An 18,642-nucleotide genomic window follows, 5' to 3' on the forward strand; every position below is an offset into this window, starting at 1 on the left:
AGCAAAATACATGTCAAACATTAAAATTAACTGTATAAAACCACGCCCCGAAAACATTTAGATTCTCAAGGAATGGCTCCACAATTAAAACAGGTTGGCCAGCTAATATCTCTAATACGAGCTATGTTTTACCGTGTGGAAGATGAACGGCTACTATGTATAGAGTGATCATTGTCCGAGCGTGTTAAAGACCGGTTGGACGGCGTCGTAACGAGCGTTTCGTATACAATAGACCTTTTAGCGTCATGTGGTCGGACGTCAATCGCGCCAAGACGCGGCGTGTCGCCTCTGAGCCGGGCCTTTATTGTCTTACGGTGATATTCTATCTGGGCTACAGTTACTTTTAATCAGTCTCGTGAAATTTCTTGTGATCTGATATATAATGACGAATAGCCGACCTATGCCATGAACGTAAAACTCATAGACGGTTCTAAACTTGTTCCGTTGCTCATTTCTTGCGTTTCATAATCTAGGCTGCGCTGCCTAGAAATAACTTATGAATATTAATTTTGCTATCTAGACCCATCTGTAAAATATTTCTTGAAATTATGTATCCGTTGTAGTAATAAACAAAGCCTTAGAAGTGGTTCCAGAAACATTATTCTGAAATGTTATTGGAATGCAGCGACTAAGTAACAAAAAAATAAAAAGCTCACAATAAAATTAAAATCCCAACAAAGGATCACACGATAAACAATTATAAAAATATCCGTATTAGGTACGAGACTTGGTTACGACAACTATGATAACAAAAAACAAGTCGAGTCAGTCCGATTCGTATGAAAATAAAACACATCCAGGGGACTGACGTGCGTCCGGCGTCACTTAGCAGCGCTGGAATGATGTGACAGCCCTTGCCGAACCGAATACCTTTTTTATATTTAAAATTAAAAAGAAAACAAGAAAATCAACAAACTTTCTGAATCTGTTCCATTGTGTTCACGTTTTGGAAAAATTTAAATGACCGAGCGCTGGCCGCTTTTTTGAGAATTGGAATCTCGAATTCGGCGTTTAAATACATACGGATTCGCGGTTTAGCGCCATGTTTTTTCCATTTTCTGCACATTTTGGCGCGCCGAATGCGACGCGATGCGGTAGATTTTGCGCGATTAAACGCGGGAGGTCGATAGAATAAGTTGTTAGTGTTAACGATCTAAATCGTTCGCAAACACCTCACTTGATGTGATTTTATGCGGATAATAGTGGTTATCTCGCAGGCAATGTTGTCTTAGGGGTGAATTAGACGATTATGTGCAGCGTTCATAGATGATGACTAGTGCTGTTACTGAGTATTAAAAAGGGCAACCATAATGAATTCTGGAACAAATAAAACGTAATAATGTGTTGTTTAATGGATGATCGTTTTTTTGTGGTGCGTCGGCATTTGAGAGGCGTACGGAGCATCGATCGCAGATATTTAGAGTGGCAATATGAATGTATTTATTCAGGGCTGAGGGCGGCCTCCGCCTAACAATGCTACGCTTGTCGCTGCCGCCACGCCGCTCGCACAGGGCTGGCTCAACAAGTTTCACAATATATGTGGGTGTTGTCGCGAATAATGGCACATAAGCCCCTACATTCTAACTATAAAAGTTCCTCTACGAGCTTCATGTTGAATAACTGAAGCTTTCAGTCACTGTTAACATGAAGAGGTAAAATTTTTTATTCGTTAAAACCTCACTTATTTACTGATGTACTTTTTGACTCCAAATAAATATTCTTACAATGAAACTACTTCCCTGAACCACCAAAAGCAATCAGTATTAAATATCAAAATAGTCACTGCAAACATTAGCCAGCTCGTACCTGGCAGCCCTAAGCCATACGTCAGTGAATCAAGGGCTGACACCGCGGCTTGGTGGTCCGCACGTCACTGCACGCGCGTGCGCCGCCGTGTTCGCATGTATTTCAACCCTAACCATTTACATACACAGCCTGTGGAGGTAGCTGTTACAATTGTTTTCATAGGACTCATCATTAGCCAAAAGTACTTAGGTACTTACATAATTTAGAACCTAACTTTGAAAGAGTTTGATTTAAAATTTTACCAAAAAGTTTTGTTAAATAGGAGGAATATTTAGGATTTATTATAGAGGAACAAAGTCTATTAAAGTAATTAATCGTTTCATACATTTGCTGGAGTCTGCACAAGAGCTTACCTCGCGGCGCGGGCGCTCCACTTTTGCTCATTTTGCACCCGTTTCCCATTGTGTTTACCGCTTTTACCATTGTTCGGGGGCCCGGGGCCCATATAAATTGGACCGCGACGTTCTACACTCGTGACAGGTATATTTGACTCGTCGATTTCTGCCGATAATTAATCCGTATTGTTAACTGAAACGGGCCACCCTTGTTTACCAATCGAACATCCCGACCCTTTGTCCTGTTACCATACTTTTAATTTGGCCGTACTTTTTGTTCCTCCTTCTGAATTCATAATATGTTTAGCCTGTTTATTATAAATCTGAGGAATTTAATACGCCAATAAAATGGCAATGAGCGCATGTAAAATAAAGGATATGCTCGTGTAGTTTAATTAAAATTGATGTTTCTTGAATTTACACAACGCTTGTAACGTTTTATGAATAGAATGCGCATGCGATGGTGTACTACATAAATTGCATTACACCCAGTCCTTAAAGATCTCGCGAAAAAATGTTGGCTTAAACGAAGTCTAATGTTTCGCTCATTAGCCGGATAGTGAGGTATGTGTTGCTCCGTTCACGTGCTGCAACAAAAACTGAAAATATGTTCGTGTTTTTTTATAAAAAAAATAAACATTGTGTTATTCGAATGTCATTTCACGGTCATTTGGGGCACGCAGAGGTTGATTTAATTAATAATTATTGTGTTTGTACATTTACAAGGGTATCTTTTTTAAGTTTAAAGAGGGGTCTAATTAATGGAAGTATTGCTTGAGTAATAGTTGCGCGGACGCATTAATTCGCTCTATTTGTCTGCACATTGTTGTCTCGGATGGTGCAATAATTTATTAGTTAATTTAAAGTGACCTTTGTAATAAGTCCGATGGTACATTTGTTATATAAATACCATTATGTTAATCAGCTGTTAACTAACTTACGGGAGCACGTTTGGCCTCAGGGAAGTAAACATATTAATAAACTCTTAATATCAGATTATTTCATATTCATGACGATATTTTTAATAAAATTATTGGCAATAATAAATTCTTTCTAATTTCCATGTAAACGCTTTTGAAAGTATTCGATTAAATTATTTTCATTGGAAGAAATATAATTTTTTTATGATAATGTTACTTTAAAGTTGGATTTCAACTCTAAAACGGCAAAATAGCAAATCGACAATTTGACTGGGTTTAGTCAATTGAAATTTAATAATAAAATAAAAACCTTTGTATAGAAGGTAAATTGAGTTTATTTCAAAGAACAAACAGCTCTCACCTTGTTACGCTTGATTAAAATTACTTCTACAGCCCTCAAGGCTATGCGTTGCTTAATTACTTAAAGGTTTATTGAAAGTTATTTATTATCATTGCCCACCAGCATGTCGTTTGTTTTAAAAAGCTCATATGTAGTGAATTTGTCGAAACAAAAAGTTAACATTTAAAAATGTACATATAAGCGCTCACTAACAAATTAACACCAAATTCCATTTTCTAAAAGAAATGCGCTCACTAATAAAATTATGCTGCAGATTAAGTTAAGGGCACCTGTTCAAAACAAATACGCGTTGAACGTCACCGCTATTCAATATTGGCTGTAAGCCGCACTAAATGGGAGCTATAAACCAAAATGCCATCCACCTTGGACGACCTACGGCACCCACCTGCCACGCTACCTTTCCACAATATACGACATTACTAAATCAGCCGCTCTGCCTATGTCTACTATTGTGACGACATTTAAAAAACAAATGAATATCGATCGAATTGGAATACTTTGGAAATAAATTCAAATACATTCCCTACGTGTCTATGACTCAGAGTGTATTGCGTAACCTTCTTGGTTTTGCAGCAAAAAGTTTTGCATCGTGGAAAATGAACTGGTTTTATTCTTTCCAGTAATTTACCTAAGAACAAAGATGTAATAAATTGCAATAAATGTATTATCTCATAACTCTTTCGAAAACTCCTTAATAATTTATTTACTCGATGCACTTGTGAATTCTTTAACTCTGTGATTTTCATTGTCAAGTTTAGTTTAAATAATTCACAATGCAAAAACCTCATCCAAATTATGCCACGGACATACTAGGACATACAAATCCTGTTCATTTACAATATTTTACTAGAACATGCAGTAGCTTTTAACATTACCATAAAGTACGGTCGAATCAATAAATTCAATACAAATGTGTTTATTAAGTACTATATTTTATCTTTATGAAACCAACGTTTTGTTGCAATCGTGAAATAACGACGTTTTATTGAATTATTTATCAATTAACACTACTATTTTTGATTTTAATCCATTAGGTCTAGATAAACGCTTGCCGCGTCGACAAGAATTCCAAGTTACATAATTTTGAAATAAGCAGACCATAGTATTAACAGACCTAAAAAAACGAAGCAAAAAAAGCTAGCAGCACAAACCAAAATTTAAAAATAGAACACTAGAAAAAACTCCACACTTACGCACTACGCATGGCCAGTGCCTAAAGAGTATGATTAAAAAAGTACTCATCAACATTATGTCTACCCGATGAGCTGTCAGGAGTGAAGGCTACCAACCGACGGCAGCTCATGTGGAAACCATGACCTTCGAGGTTAAGCTGCCGGGGAGTGATTGGTTTATTGTTGGTATGAGTAAATTAGTCGCGGGTGCTGATTTTGAATTTTGGAGAATTTAAATGATGAGAGGAAGATGGGTCAGTAAGAATCGACTTGAAAAAATTGTATCTAGGCGTCGGAATGTAGGAAAAAAGGAAAAATAAAATACTTAACCAATTTTCTCACAAGCCGATGTAAGAAAATCCTAGTAATTAAAAAGCTGCCTGCTGTAATTCTGTTCGATTCTCGGTTAACCAAGCTTAATTATAACCACAAAACCATTAAATTATTACAATGGTTTATAAATTACAATAAGTTTATTAGAAAACATGAGTGGAACTAACATTTGACATGACGTAACAGTGTGGGACCGCGTTTAATGCTTGTCAACTCTGACCGCCTCACATGTTACGCGTGACGTTCAATGTTCACATTCCGACTGTGAGAACAGATTATAAACGGCCCATAGGCACCCCATAGTCTATAGAACACATCAACTATTAAAACCTGCAAGCAAGTTTTTGTCTCAGAACGTAAACAGGCTTCGACATCATCTTGCAATAAATTGCGAGATCGATTGAACCACGTAATGATCTCGTCTCACCCGTGATCGAATGTTATCATTTCTCGTTAAAAAATGATCCAATTAAAAGGTCCCGCAGCTTCAATAAGTTACCGAAAGCGAGTTTAAAATCTCCCGCACACCCATTGTAATAACGCATGCGCCCTCAATATTAAATTTTAACAAGGTATTAATTAAAAAAACTAAAGCGAAATATCTTTAAATTTTCTCAGGACGCGCTCGCCCCCTCGCGTTATTTTATTTTTAATTCATTTTATTCGGCGCTGGTCGAGCGGTTCGGTACGCCCACCGGTGATTTAAAATTTTGATTTATCGGCGCGGGCGCAGCGCGGGAGAGTGCCTAGCGCGCATGCGCCCGCCTGCCGTAATTATAAATATGACGCGGTGCTAAACTGTGCGAAGTGACCCGGCGACCCTGCGGGACCAGCATTCGCACTCCTGCGCAATGCGCTACGTGCGTACATTCATCTAGCGTGTGTTTTATCAAAACGACCCTTAACATAGTGTTAAATCAGATAAACCGACGATTCAATCTTAGAACGCCTCGAATACTGGCTTTTGTATTACGTTTTATTTTTAGATTTATTCTAGCAGTGCTGAACTTGGCCCTCTTGTTTCAATTGTTCGTTCATTTGCACATTTTCAAATACTTGCTACAATTTCTATACAAATGTCAAATCATCAAGAAGGTAGAACTGTATATTAAGGGGATTGGCGAGGGGCAGCTGCCATCGTATTTACGACTTCCACAGGCGCGGGCGCAGCTTTACAACACAACCCGGGGCATTCGCTCACTTGCACTGTTTTATGCACCTGTTTTACTTGATTAATTACAACAACCAATCGGCCTGTCATATAATTGTATCATTATCTACACGTTAAGAAAGAACACTTTGATGTGAAAAGGTTTTTTGAAGAACCACCACTGATGCATTACTATTTTTTACGATGACAGGTTGAATTTATTTTTCTTATTATTTAAAAGCCTATTTGTAAGATACTTAAGGCTAGGTTGCTTCTGACCTTAATCTTATTTTTATAAAAATAGAAGCCATTTCAAAGTAGTGTATTACCACTACTTTGTAAAGTTCTAGTGACTAGAAATATCAGCAACTCTAACTGCAGAAACTGTTCTGCTAACAATGGGCTATTACCAACAACTGTTTTTCTATTGTAATGTTACGTCTAAGCCATAGTTCTAATATTCATCTCATTTCGTATTCAACGAATATGAATTACGTCATTTCGTATAAAGTGTTTGCACTAAGCTAAATCAAAGCCCGAACGGCAGTCGTGAAGCCCACATTCGGGTAATACATTCCCAAACTGATTTCCAGCTAGCCGAACGAGACACGGTGTTCGAGGATGAGATGTGAGATACTCGGCACGACGGGACACGGAATTCTGTGTGTGTCTGTTTTGAAAACGCCCGCAGTGTCCTTTGCCATTCAATGCAAATTCATACGTTATAAGAAGCGTTTCGAGGTAGAATTACTAGCGTTTAGTCGCCTCCAGGACATAATTCCCAGGTTACTTTGTAATTTCGCGGGACTGACGCCTTGTTTGTGTAATTTAGAAGTTGTTTATATTTCTTTTTAAGTGTTACACCTGTCTTATATTATGTGCGGTAACGTTTAACTTGTGGCTTGGTAACTGAATTATTAGAATATGTTAATGTTGCTGTGTTTCTGCTGTTTTTTTTAATGAATATTTTATGATGAATGGGATGTGTGATCGTGTATGAACGGACTGTGTAACCTGGTTAGCTACTGGACGCGATAATGATCGCCGTTAAGAAATTACGGCTGTCACTTGTGATGAAATAACTTAATAATACTTAACTATTTAAAGATCCTTGTAACCTGAAATTAGTCATTTATTACTGTCAGTTTGGAGTTCAGCCTACCTACTGTTAAAGTATTGAACAAGGTTTGTAAGTGGGTTCATCACAATAGTTAACTGGGAGCGGATCTCAGCTCATGACCTATCGAAAACACGACTAAACCTTGCCGTTGGGCTTTAAACATCACGTAACTGTTATCTTACTTTGTTATTTAGATTTCAACTATAATCCCAACGGTATATTTTTAAATCGACATAAATAAGGCTTAACTCATTAGCATACCAAAAATAAACTTCTAATACTTCGTCTTCCTGGAAAAACTCATTAAGAGTAAACGTCCGGTTTTTATTGTAAATTAAATGTGCCAAAAATGCTATTTATAATGTAAATGTTTAACTAAATATGCTGATTCTGAGTGATATACGATTATATCTCTGAATTACTGGCATTCTGTTCATTTCAATTTTATTTTTGCGGTATGCGACTTACAAGTTACGAAATATGTAGGTTGTGTGTGCAAAATATTAAACACACACACTCACATACACATAAAATATACAAACTTATTACGAGTGCAACATGTAGGCTGGTAGACAATTTGTAATAGAACACAACGAAAATTATTTATATTGAGATGCATATCAGTATTGTTTTGTTAAGTTCAAGCTATAAATCTAACTGGCTATTAACATGTATAATGTGTATCTATCAAGTATCAAGATTGGGCCTTCACCGGTGACACGGCGACGCCTGCGCAGAAGTCATCCATCTTGGCCGCGCTTGCGCACATCCTTCATTCATGTTCTGCAGATGATAGTGAATAGGTTATGTAGTTTGACGTTTGTCATTATCCTGCAATGGATGAGTATGTAGATGAGGGATTGGGTACAAGTGTTGGTAATAAGCCCTACCTAGATGTAGGGATTATTTTGTAATTTAACTATCATTAACAAGTGTAAGAAATACGCATGTAAGTTTATAGTTTCTATGAAATTGTATTTCAGTATTCTTACGTCTTGAGTCGATATAGAACGAGATTAGAAATACTGATTAAATAATGTGTTAACGATTTACTAGAAGTTGATAAATGATTAGGCGGGAGAAATTTTTAAGAAGCTTAATCACATTAAACTTTTTCGATGATCACCATAATTTATTCTGCAATATTAATTGATTAAACAGTTTGCCTGCTGTGTTAACGATACTGTAGTGTGACTCAACAGTAGTCGGTAAAATGTAAAGTATCAATCAATGTCGGAACAAGATAATTACTGCGTTGTATACTGCCCATCTAATTGTAAATGACATAATCTTCGCATTGCGAATTTACGCCATCATTATATTCATGAAGCTGTCCGGTCTAGGCGTCAGATGTATAAAATAGCCAGTTATCTTGAAATCTCGGGATGTTTCTATTATTGAAGTCGAAAAAGGATGCACGGAGAGATATTTGGCAGCATCAATGAGGCGGAGCGTGACGTCGGCGTGTCGATTACGAGGCGAATGTATTTCGATGGTAATCTCAACGAGCGACTGGCGGTTTGATGTGTCAATCCGAGCGAGCGTCGATCGCTATCATCCGATAGCTTCTATTGGGCAACCGCCACGCTTTGTTATCCTAACGGACTTATAAAATTCGACGGCCCATGAACAGATACCGAGCGGACAATACCGTCCGCCTTTCCAATAAATTTTTCCGTGAAGCTTCAATTTACATAGACAGCCGACCGCGACAATTAAAGGTCTCGAATGAGTTTCACGCGTCCTATTTCTGGTTGTAACACGGCAATCGAGTACGCGGCCAGCCGGCGCTACGATCCGCACACAAATAAATCGTTAAGCGAATTTCCCAACATGGCTTCCGCGGATACGGCCAATGGGAGGCAGGGGGCGGCGCGGGGCGGGGGCGGCGCGGCGCTGCATCTTCGTGTGAAAATTTAAAAAATTACGAGCACCGCTTTTATTTTTATGACTGCTTCGACGATGCTCGCAGGCGCCCGTCTACCGACGTGATAAACTTCCACCGAGACACGATCGAGAAGTTGTAAATTGCGTTATAGCTATACACAACATATACGTACCTACGCTGAAATTCCTTGTTTTCAAGTGCAATCAACTTTCGACTTTGGCACGCGTAGGTACTGAACTAGACTACTGAACTAAACTCTTGAAAATATAAAACAGACCCGTTATTACAAACAAACAGTCCAAAAATCTGTCTAGGTAAAATACTAGACAGATTTATTAACTGATAATCCAGCAAAGTTATAAATCATTTGAAGCCACGAAGAATGTATGTACTTTATGAATAAATAAGGTAAGCCAGCTGCTTCAAAAGAACCTACACATGACATCAAAGTTTTGTCGACCCCCGCTCTATTCCGAGAGCCCTTCCGTCTATACGTACCCGTTCCTATGTGAACGACGCACACAACCACACCGCTATTACATTTACATTACTACACGGCTGAAACTATCGTGGTGTGAGTGAACACGATGAAAATCTTTATTTTCACGCTCTATCTCTCTTTATCTAATCGCCCCGGTCAGATAAGGACGGAGCGCCGGAAAAACTGGCGCGGGGCGAGGGGTAAAGGCTACATCGATTCCGCGCTTTCACTGCTAGGGGCCGTGTAAACCTTTAAAAACATTGCTTTTGCCGCGCGATTGTCATCTCTAACTTTATATGGATAAGAGGAAATTTTCAGTGCGGTGTTGGGCCTGGTAAATGGATTGCCTCCCCCTTGGGGGTTCTCATAGTGGGATCTAGATGGTGTAGATATGCTGATAGGCGGCGGTGTGTGCGCGCGATGTGGCTGCGTCTGTGTGTGTAGCATAGCTTTGTGTTTTCCGGCTACAAAATCGTGTAGGTATGTATTGTAAGAGGGCTGCTTCCGGGCTGGATAAATTTTGCTTGTGTTAGCAAATATATGAAGGGTCGTAGGTATCCCTCTTTGCAATATAATTTTACGTTGTAGCGTAGATAGGCACATAGATTAGGCAAGACGGAGGCTGTGATTTGATTTGATTAGGAGGTGTTTGCAGTAGGGACGGGGGAGATAACGCTGATTGGATCGCTCGGGGGGCACGGCTTTATGGAAATATGTTTTTAATGTGGGTGGTTTATTGAATTAGCGGGAGTTAGTGTGAAGCGACGCGGCACTAATCCGTTTGATGTGTCGCTGTTGATAATTAACTCAATGTTCAATGGTTCGGTTATATAATTTAGATATTTAATACGTGCTTTAATCACTTTCTAACCACAGGAATTTTGTTTGGTATGTGTATTCGGCGCAGCTGTTTGCTTAAAGTTTACAAGTACGATTAATTCTTTTAAATTGGTGCTTTTGTACAATGTCCACTTGATACGGTCAGCTTACAGCTTTATGCTATAATTTCTTCTGTGGGGGTACAAAAGCGGTGTTTTTGTTCGCGTCACATTCACAATAGCGTCGTCTGTTGTCATAGCTCTCAAGTTTACACTACACTGGAAATTAAAGTGGCCAACAATATGTACTGTCTGTTCGGGATGCTTTTTATCTTTGTCGGCGTTTGTTTGGTATTTTTTTGGCGTGTATGTAAGATATCGATCCGAGAGGAATGTCGTTGACAGTGAAATGGGTTTAACAATTAATAAACCTCTTTGAGATACAGGACAAGTGTTCGAATACTTGGGATTCTTTGTATTTCATTCGGCGGTATCGTTTTTTAAGTAATCAGAAATAAACTATGATTAATTAGTTGTCTGGTTAGATATTCAGATTCTGATAGAGATTTTCTGTAATAAAAACAATACATTTTTTCGTCTATAATAAATAAAGCTTTATTTCATTCTGGGTCGTCCGAATAAAGCGTTTTCACTGGCAAGGTCCGCGCAATAAAAAATGACCCGAATAAAAAATAATCCGACTCGTAAAATTTACGAGTTTTTCCAGCCATTTCAGCGTTTGAGGAGTGAAAGTAATTCGTCCATAAAATTACGAGTAAACAGCCGTTTTTCCAGGGGTATTAAACCGGGGGGTGTCTGGTGGGGTTGGTTGGTTGACTCCTGTAATCGGCTTACCAGTGAACCCCTCAGATTTGCTCGCATCCCCTGGGATCATGCGTGATGCACCAACAGTTATAGGTTGATGGGAACTCTTATCTCGCTTAATATAATCCGATTCTGGTAATTGAGTTGTAAACTAGTGCAGTTAATTTTGATATTAAGCGGATATGAGTTACGGAGTTGTATTTGCAGTGATACAGAGCGGACGTTATGGGAACCTTTTAGTTTTAATAGTTTTCATTGAAGAAGGTTTTATTCGGGGCGATAATAATAAGGGCAAATGCATAGGTAGATTAGGTATTCACGAACGTTAAATGACTACAAATTAAATACGCTAGAGTGACTGGTCCAGCCTTGCATATACCGCAGTCGAGTAAAAAATAAAAAAAAACCTATATATTCACAAACAGCATCCATCTTGAGACATCACATCTGTCACCTCAGACAACATATTTATATTTATTTAAAACATCGCTCAATAAGACAGGTTTCAGCTACAAACAAAAAAAAAAAACAAAAAAGTCCGTAGCTCGTATGTCACATAAATGGAACTTTGTGAAGAAGAAAAAGTGTGTGTTATAGGCTCGGCTAATATGGCCAGGTCTAATCTCATGCAGCACAAAGGAGCTGCCATGACACGGCAGATATTGACGCAAACCATTTAATATTTAGGTATTCCAATATGCAGAAGTACTGACGAGGCCAACGATGCTTGGTGTATTTATTATATTTATTAAAAGTGGGACCTTGCGAAATTGAACGGACATGGTATTATTTTTTTCGATGTTCTGTTGTTTCTTGAGTGACGTTAAGGTCGTACTGTTCTACTTTACATGGAAATAAATATGTATTTTTGTGAAGGGTTTCCTTAAATAAATAGGCAATTCCAATTAAACTTACCGAAATAAACTAACGATGTATTTTGCTTAGATTCTTAGAAAAAACTATTTCATTAAAAGGGAAGTTGATTGAGGAAAGGTACGAAGGTAAAACATTGGGCAATTACATATTTATTGTATACTTGAATGTACACGTTTTACGAATCAGCTTTTTATGTTACAAGATTAATTCTTATTAAATTAATGGCTCCGCGAAGGCCACAACAAAGATAACGTTATCATAAAATCGAAACTGTGTTTATTAATAGTGATGATAAAACATTAAATGTCACGTTATCTAAGAATTTAGAAGATAACGCTTATTGAGGATTAAAAAGCAATCTTTGCACTGATTTTATATTGCGCAGTATCTACGTGGGTTAATAATATTTTGTGTATGAAGGCTTGTGTGCTCGAGTGTACCAGCGGTTGAGGCCGACACAGTCACTTACGATATTAAATCGGACAATACGGCGCGGTGCGGTCACGATAATCTTTGGTAGTATTCGATTCTAGTTACCGAGAACCTCAACCGGTGTCCCGAATAGTTCGCCTCTCGTAATGTTTTACGACCTCAATGCTTTTCATTCGATAAATGACATGACAAATTAATGGATTTATTATGAGTCGGATTGCGCCGGCTCTTTTTATTTTGGTGTCGGTTTAGGACGAATGCATTTTTAATTGAGTGAGGCACTTTTGTGGACTGTATAAAACGGCCACCGCATGCCGTGGATGTTTTTTGTCTGATTGACGGGTAGTAATGGGCAGGTGCGTAAGAGAACCCGCCGATAGCTACCTCGCTTTTACGTTTCGATATTCGAATATTCACTTTTTGTCGGTCGCGTCGTTTTGCGACTCAACTGATCGTATTTTATGTTGATTGTTTTAACGTACATTAATAGGGTTGTAAATTTTGGATATCCTATAAGTTTCCAGTAATAATATTTGGACGCACATTTAGCTTTAATAGGTTCTGTTTTCGAAAAACATATTGGACTTCTCTGTAGGGTTATTAATTAATTAATTTGTATGTGGACCTACCTCTACGTTTTACTGTCGTTGCTCAGATGTTATTCTGTATATCCTTTTATGAAATCATCATAATCATAAATTGTCAACATCTGTGGTACTTTAAATGCTCCGTGTTCAACAATTTTAGTCGCGTATTCTTATTTCAACTTTAGTACGCGATTGCCCTTTTAAAAAATTGTGCTTAAAATAATAAACGCATTACTGTCACTTTGTTGTATAATAAGTTCTTCAGCGAGTACAATTAATAACAGAAGTGTTGTAATACAGTAAAATTAAACCACAATTTGGTTTGAATGGTCGCACACGAATGGCTCAGCCGTTTAATATCCCGCACACGTTGAGAAGTTCACAAAAGGAGTAACATCATATCTTTAAACTATTGCCTTATAAATCCTCCCTTTTGAGGAACATTTTTATTTTGAATTGACCGCCTATAAAGTTTTTTTTATCAATTTTTATTTTTTCTGTGTTAGGTGTTTTCCTGATCTTCTTCACGTAATTCTAATTGTATTATTTGCTTAGTAACGTGTATATTATTTGTTGCAGTCGTTACAAAGTGCAGCGAGACGGGCGGGTACTTCGTGCGCCAACTGCAAGACGACGACCACAACGTTATGGCGACGCAACCAGAACGGAGAGCCTGTGTGCAATGCCTGTGGGTTGTACTACAAACTACATAATGTGAGTACTACCTTTATTTACTATACAAATATATACACCAGTATGTAAGAAACGTAGACAATCTTTAAAAACTAAAATACCAGATACTAAAACAAAAACGTATGTAAAAGTTCTATTTAGTCTCTTGATCATATTTATTTATTTAAATGAGATAAGGCCTATATTTCCTATCTGGATATCTTGCTTAGAAACTCTGAAACAAACTCAAATCTTATATTACTATACCAAAATAAAGAGGAAACATTCTTTTGTTTATTTGATGACTGAGAAGCTAAAGAAAAATTATACCCGAGTAACTAGGACAATAGGCGGTTTTGTGTGGGTACGGGAAGACTATTTAAGTAAGTGCCTCTACGGGAAAATATTGGTAGCAACGTTTTAATTTTCGTAGTCACCAATTGAGTTGTACTTAGGTATATTCCATATATTGGATATTTTACTAGGAAAACAACAAACATAAGTTATATAAATAAGATTTTTACGTAGTTCTATTCGATGAATGGTCAGATTTGTATACGAGAGGGAAAGCGTAGCTTGTTTCGTAGCCATATAAAATATATTATCGCGAAATATTATAACGTTTTACAGTTAATATTCATATCAACACTACTATAATAAAGATGCTAAATATATATTTCTAAATGATGAAAGTTGGTCACTCGTGTCCTATACCTCTTTTTCAATATAGTCAAGACCGATTCGAATAGGAAACTGGTTTTAAATGGCTGAAATATCGGATTACAAATCCGCATAGTGTTAAAATCAAATTATTCTAAAAGAATCCAATAAATAAGGTTTTTTATGAATCATGTGTCAGATATGTGATTTTCAAGGGCCTAAGAATTAAATAACGATTAAATCGTCGCCCTTTTATTACATACTTAGAATTCGATATTTTGGTATTGTTTACATAAGTCCTCATAGTAAAACTAAGCGAAATGGCTGAAATCATGATTTTATTTAATCTCATAAAGTCAGAACAAGTTCAAGTATTTTTAACTGAAAGTACGCTGATGATTTCATAAAGATTCCAAATTCAAACCCTTCTAACTCCAAGTATAAATAACGTCACAACCCCAACATGAAAATTAAAAATCAAATTGCCTATAACCAGAATAAAATAACTCTAATAAAGTAGAAGTATCTAAATCGGTCCCTCGTCAGTTAATCTGGGGTGTCCCTCGCGACTGCATCCCCGGGGACGACTTGACGGTATCTTGGTGACAGATAACTTGGGGTCAAAGCCGGGGTCAGAGCGGGGGTTAAATCCGGGGGTTCAAGGCTTGTAATGCGTCATAAAAGCCAATACGATTGTCTCACATGAATTACGACTGAGATACCGTCTCTAAATGGTTCAATTACATTTAAAATTTGCTCTCAGGAATTGCTGCACATCCAATGTTTTTGATTCAAGAATAATTGTTAGTAAAAGTAAAGTCAAAAAAGATGGAAAGATTGTGTGAATGGAGACGCCAGCGAATGATAAAATCGGACTAGATGGGGAAAAGAGCGGACCGGTAAAAGTAGAGGGAATGATGAAATAATAAGTAACAAAAGAGTAGTTACATTATCAATTGTAAGTTTATTCAATTAGCCACATTGCATAACCCGGTAGACAGTGGCACAAAAATTAAATGAACCAAGATTTCGCGCGAAGATAGTTGATAGATAAGGTGTTACCGAACAGTTTGAACAATAGTAGCGTTTCCAATATCCGGTCTACAAAAATAGAACACGTTTTATCGCTGATTTAACAAGATGTAAAGTTTAAATGTCAGGCTATGGCACTAAGTAACAATTCTCACGACTCTCACAGCCCCGACGAAAACAATAAACATAAACCCTCACGCGATCCCAGCCCGCTGTACATTCGTACGGAAAAAGTACAAACATCACGCGGGAGCGCAACAATGACAAAAATTAACTGTCAAAGCGACCCTTCGCTGAAGGCTCTCGAGATTTTTTACATTGAAATGTATACTTTATTGCCGAGTGGAAGCATCAGAGCAACAATGTTGTTTGCTCTAATTATTCGGAAGGAGCGACAAAGGAGCGAATGGGAGTGCCTGCTACTTCAGACGTTGAAGGCATAATGACGGGGGCACAATACGGGAATGCCAGTAGCATTGTCAAGGGCCTGCGCCCGCCTCTTCATACATATTTATACACGGCTCACTTACACATTCGCTACAGATTCCATGCCCTTTAAGACACACATTTCAAATGCAATAAATAATTAATCTAATACATTTGCGCAAAATCATGTTTTTGTCGAATACATGAATACTAATAAAGACAGATATTCAAATTTTGACATTAGTTGTTGACACATTAAATTGATACTCGAGCTGTAAAGTCGCACTGTTTAAATACTATAGTTTATTCAAGAGACGAGAATAATTTAGCAATTATTATATGAGTATGCATAAACATATGTATCTCATGAGTGTATAACATAGTTTAATAGCACAATAAATTTCGTGTTATACCGTGTGAACGTGACTTAAAAAATGCCTTTGCCTTAATTTGATATATCTACATTCATGGATATTTATTACTTTATCAAGTCATAATGAACTTCCTTTACGAATATTTGAAATCTATATTTTTGTTCTATTATAATATGAGTGAATTATGTGAGAAAAGTGCCGCTAGGCTGGGAAATAGATCAGACGTAAATCCTGTTTTTTTATACTTTAATGTGACTATAAAGTGGTTTCGGAAGGCAATTGCATAATGTATAGAGCCTTGAAAAGCAAATTTAAAGCAACAATGTGTAAATAAATACTGTATAATATTAGCCAGCCCCAAGGCGGACACATCGTGATCGATTTCACTCAAAAAACGCAATTCATAACACAAAGCACGAGCGCATTGTGATTTGAGTTAACGTCACCCTCCCGTGTGTGATCCAACAGTCTTGATACTATGTGATGGTAAAATAAAACTTTTGACAATATAAGAAAAACTTAAATTTTCATGGACTTGTTTTTATATTTTGTACAAGATAAGTAAACTAAGAACCTTAATCATGAGAATATTTTATGTTGAAAGCCGCCGTTTTTTTTCTTGATGAGACTTATTTTAATCTATCAAAAGTGACATCACTTACTGAGTTGTTCTAAATATTAAACATAATTAAGTAATACGGAAGACATTGTTTGTGGTAATAAACATTCTGGGTTTTCCCACGGTTCTAGAAACTTGATAGGTGATATATTAATCAGGATCGGAGATAAGGAAACAATGCAAAAAAGTCGTTTAAATAAAATTAAGCTTCAATTGGTGTAGATAAGATATCACTTTAATATGATGATCCACGAAATTAAAAGCAAAATGATTCAAAACAACATATGATATGCTTATAAATTAGGTGGTTATGTTAAACTGTAAAACCACACTTATCATAATGTGTTCCTTATGTCATATGAAGTCATAAGTCATAATAGTCGATGGACTTCCTCCGCTATATGAAGATATTATTCTTTTGAGCAAAAATTTCCAAAAAGGTCAAATATCAACATCGTTCGAGCGGCGTATTGTTCAAACAATGCTCAAGTATGTTTACTCAAAACATATCCTTTAGTGGGCCTATTTGGTTGTGTAACTTAACTATAAATGCCCATAACCGCTGGAATTGCCCTCATACAGGCCATATAGACCCGAGAAGCCGACAAGGGTCTTGTTATTTTGGCTTGAGAGGCCATAACGCTTTGTGCTATTGTTTTTAATAAGAACGTTTATTGGATTGTGATACAGTTTTATTTGATTGATGTGGGAAAAATATTACACAGGGTTGAAAATAAATAAATAGCAACCTTGTTGAGACTTACAAATAATATTAACATTTTAATGTATACCCGGGATTACAGTTTTTTCCTGAACGTATTATGACAATGAATTGTAATTTTTGCCAACACGGATGAGTTGACAATTTTAAACTGTGACAACTCCCAAAGGGAACTTTACTCGGTAGGTACCAATAAATACGTGATTGAAAATAAATTATTTATTTGGCCATCCACAATAGCCGGTTAATAGGATTACAGTGCAGAGCGTGGGTTCGAGTCCCGTACCTGCCCACCGCAACAAAACGAGCCATCCGTATGTTCGACTCACTTTTTATAAATTTGTTTATTTAATTTATCACGCTCGTTTATACGTTACTTCCTTCGTGTTATAGCCGATTAGCTTTTTGTGGTTTGTATTCATTTTTTTCGGCCAACCTTTATGCTCCCAATGAATTGGTATTCAGTTTTTGCGGTTCCATTCAATTGTTTTCGATTTCTTGGTTGTTTAACCGACGGCATGTTAAAGTGAAGTTTAATTTTAGGCTCCCATTTGTAAATAGGCAATAATCAAAGATACTTTTTCAATGTAAATTGCATGTCATACTTTATAGAGCTAATAAAGAAGACGAGCCTTGTAATATCGCTAATAACTATCATCCTGTACACTCTAAAACATTTGTAACGACGTGTACTACAATTTTGATACAATAAGTTTCTTAAGCGCTAGCCAATAAAACACTAAACAAATTAATACCCTATTACACATCGGACGTTTCGTTCCTAGAGCGGTGCGTTAAGTGCCTGCCATACAAAAGTATTGGATTACCAGTTTGTATGGAGCTAGAGAGAGAGGGACCATAATAACAGCTCAAATGATACATTTGGAATACAATGGGGCGATCAATTCAATTTTTGAATCGAGAACGCTCTTCTAGTTTTCTTTTTTTTATCGTCTAAAGTGCTGTTTTGTTCAGCCAACATCCGAGGGAATTTGACAGTCACTGTTTTTTCACCCGTTTTTCTCTGATATTAG

At 37.1% G+C, this 18,642-nt stretch overlaps 1 protein-coding gene across 5 annotated transcripts in view; it reads left to right on the forward strand.

Moving 5' to 3' along the window:
- The window catches only part of LOC110374834 (GATA-binding factor C), an 87,015-nt gene that overhangs the window by 49,177 nt on the left and 19,196 nt on the right, over positions 1-18,642 (forward strand). For all 5 annotated transcript variants that reach the window (XM_021332722.3, XM_021332723.3, XM_049846923.2 and 2 more), the window contains one exon: positions 13,684-13,818. In XM_021332722.3, the coding sequence (XP_021188397.2) occupies positions 13,684-13,818 (135 nt within the window). The remainder of the gene's footprint in view (positions 1-13,683; positions 13,819-18,642) is intronic.

This window comes from Helicoverpa armigera, chromosome 4, assembly GCF_030705265.1.
Source record: "Helicoverpa armigera isolate CAAS_96S chromosome 4, ASM3070526v1, whole genome shotgun sequence".
NCBI classification, from domain to species: domain Eukaryota; kingdom Metazoa; phylum Arthropoda; class Insecta; order Lepidoptera; family Noctuidae; genus Helicoverpa; species Helicoverpa armigera.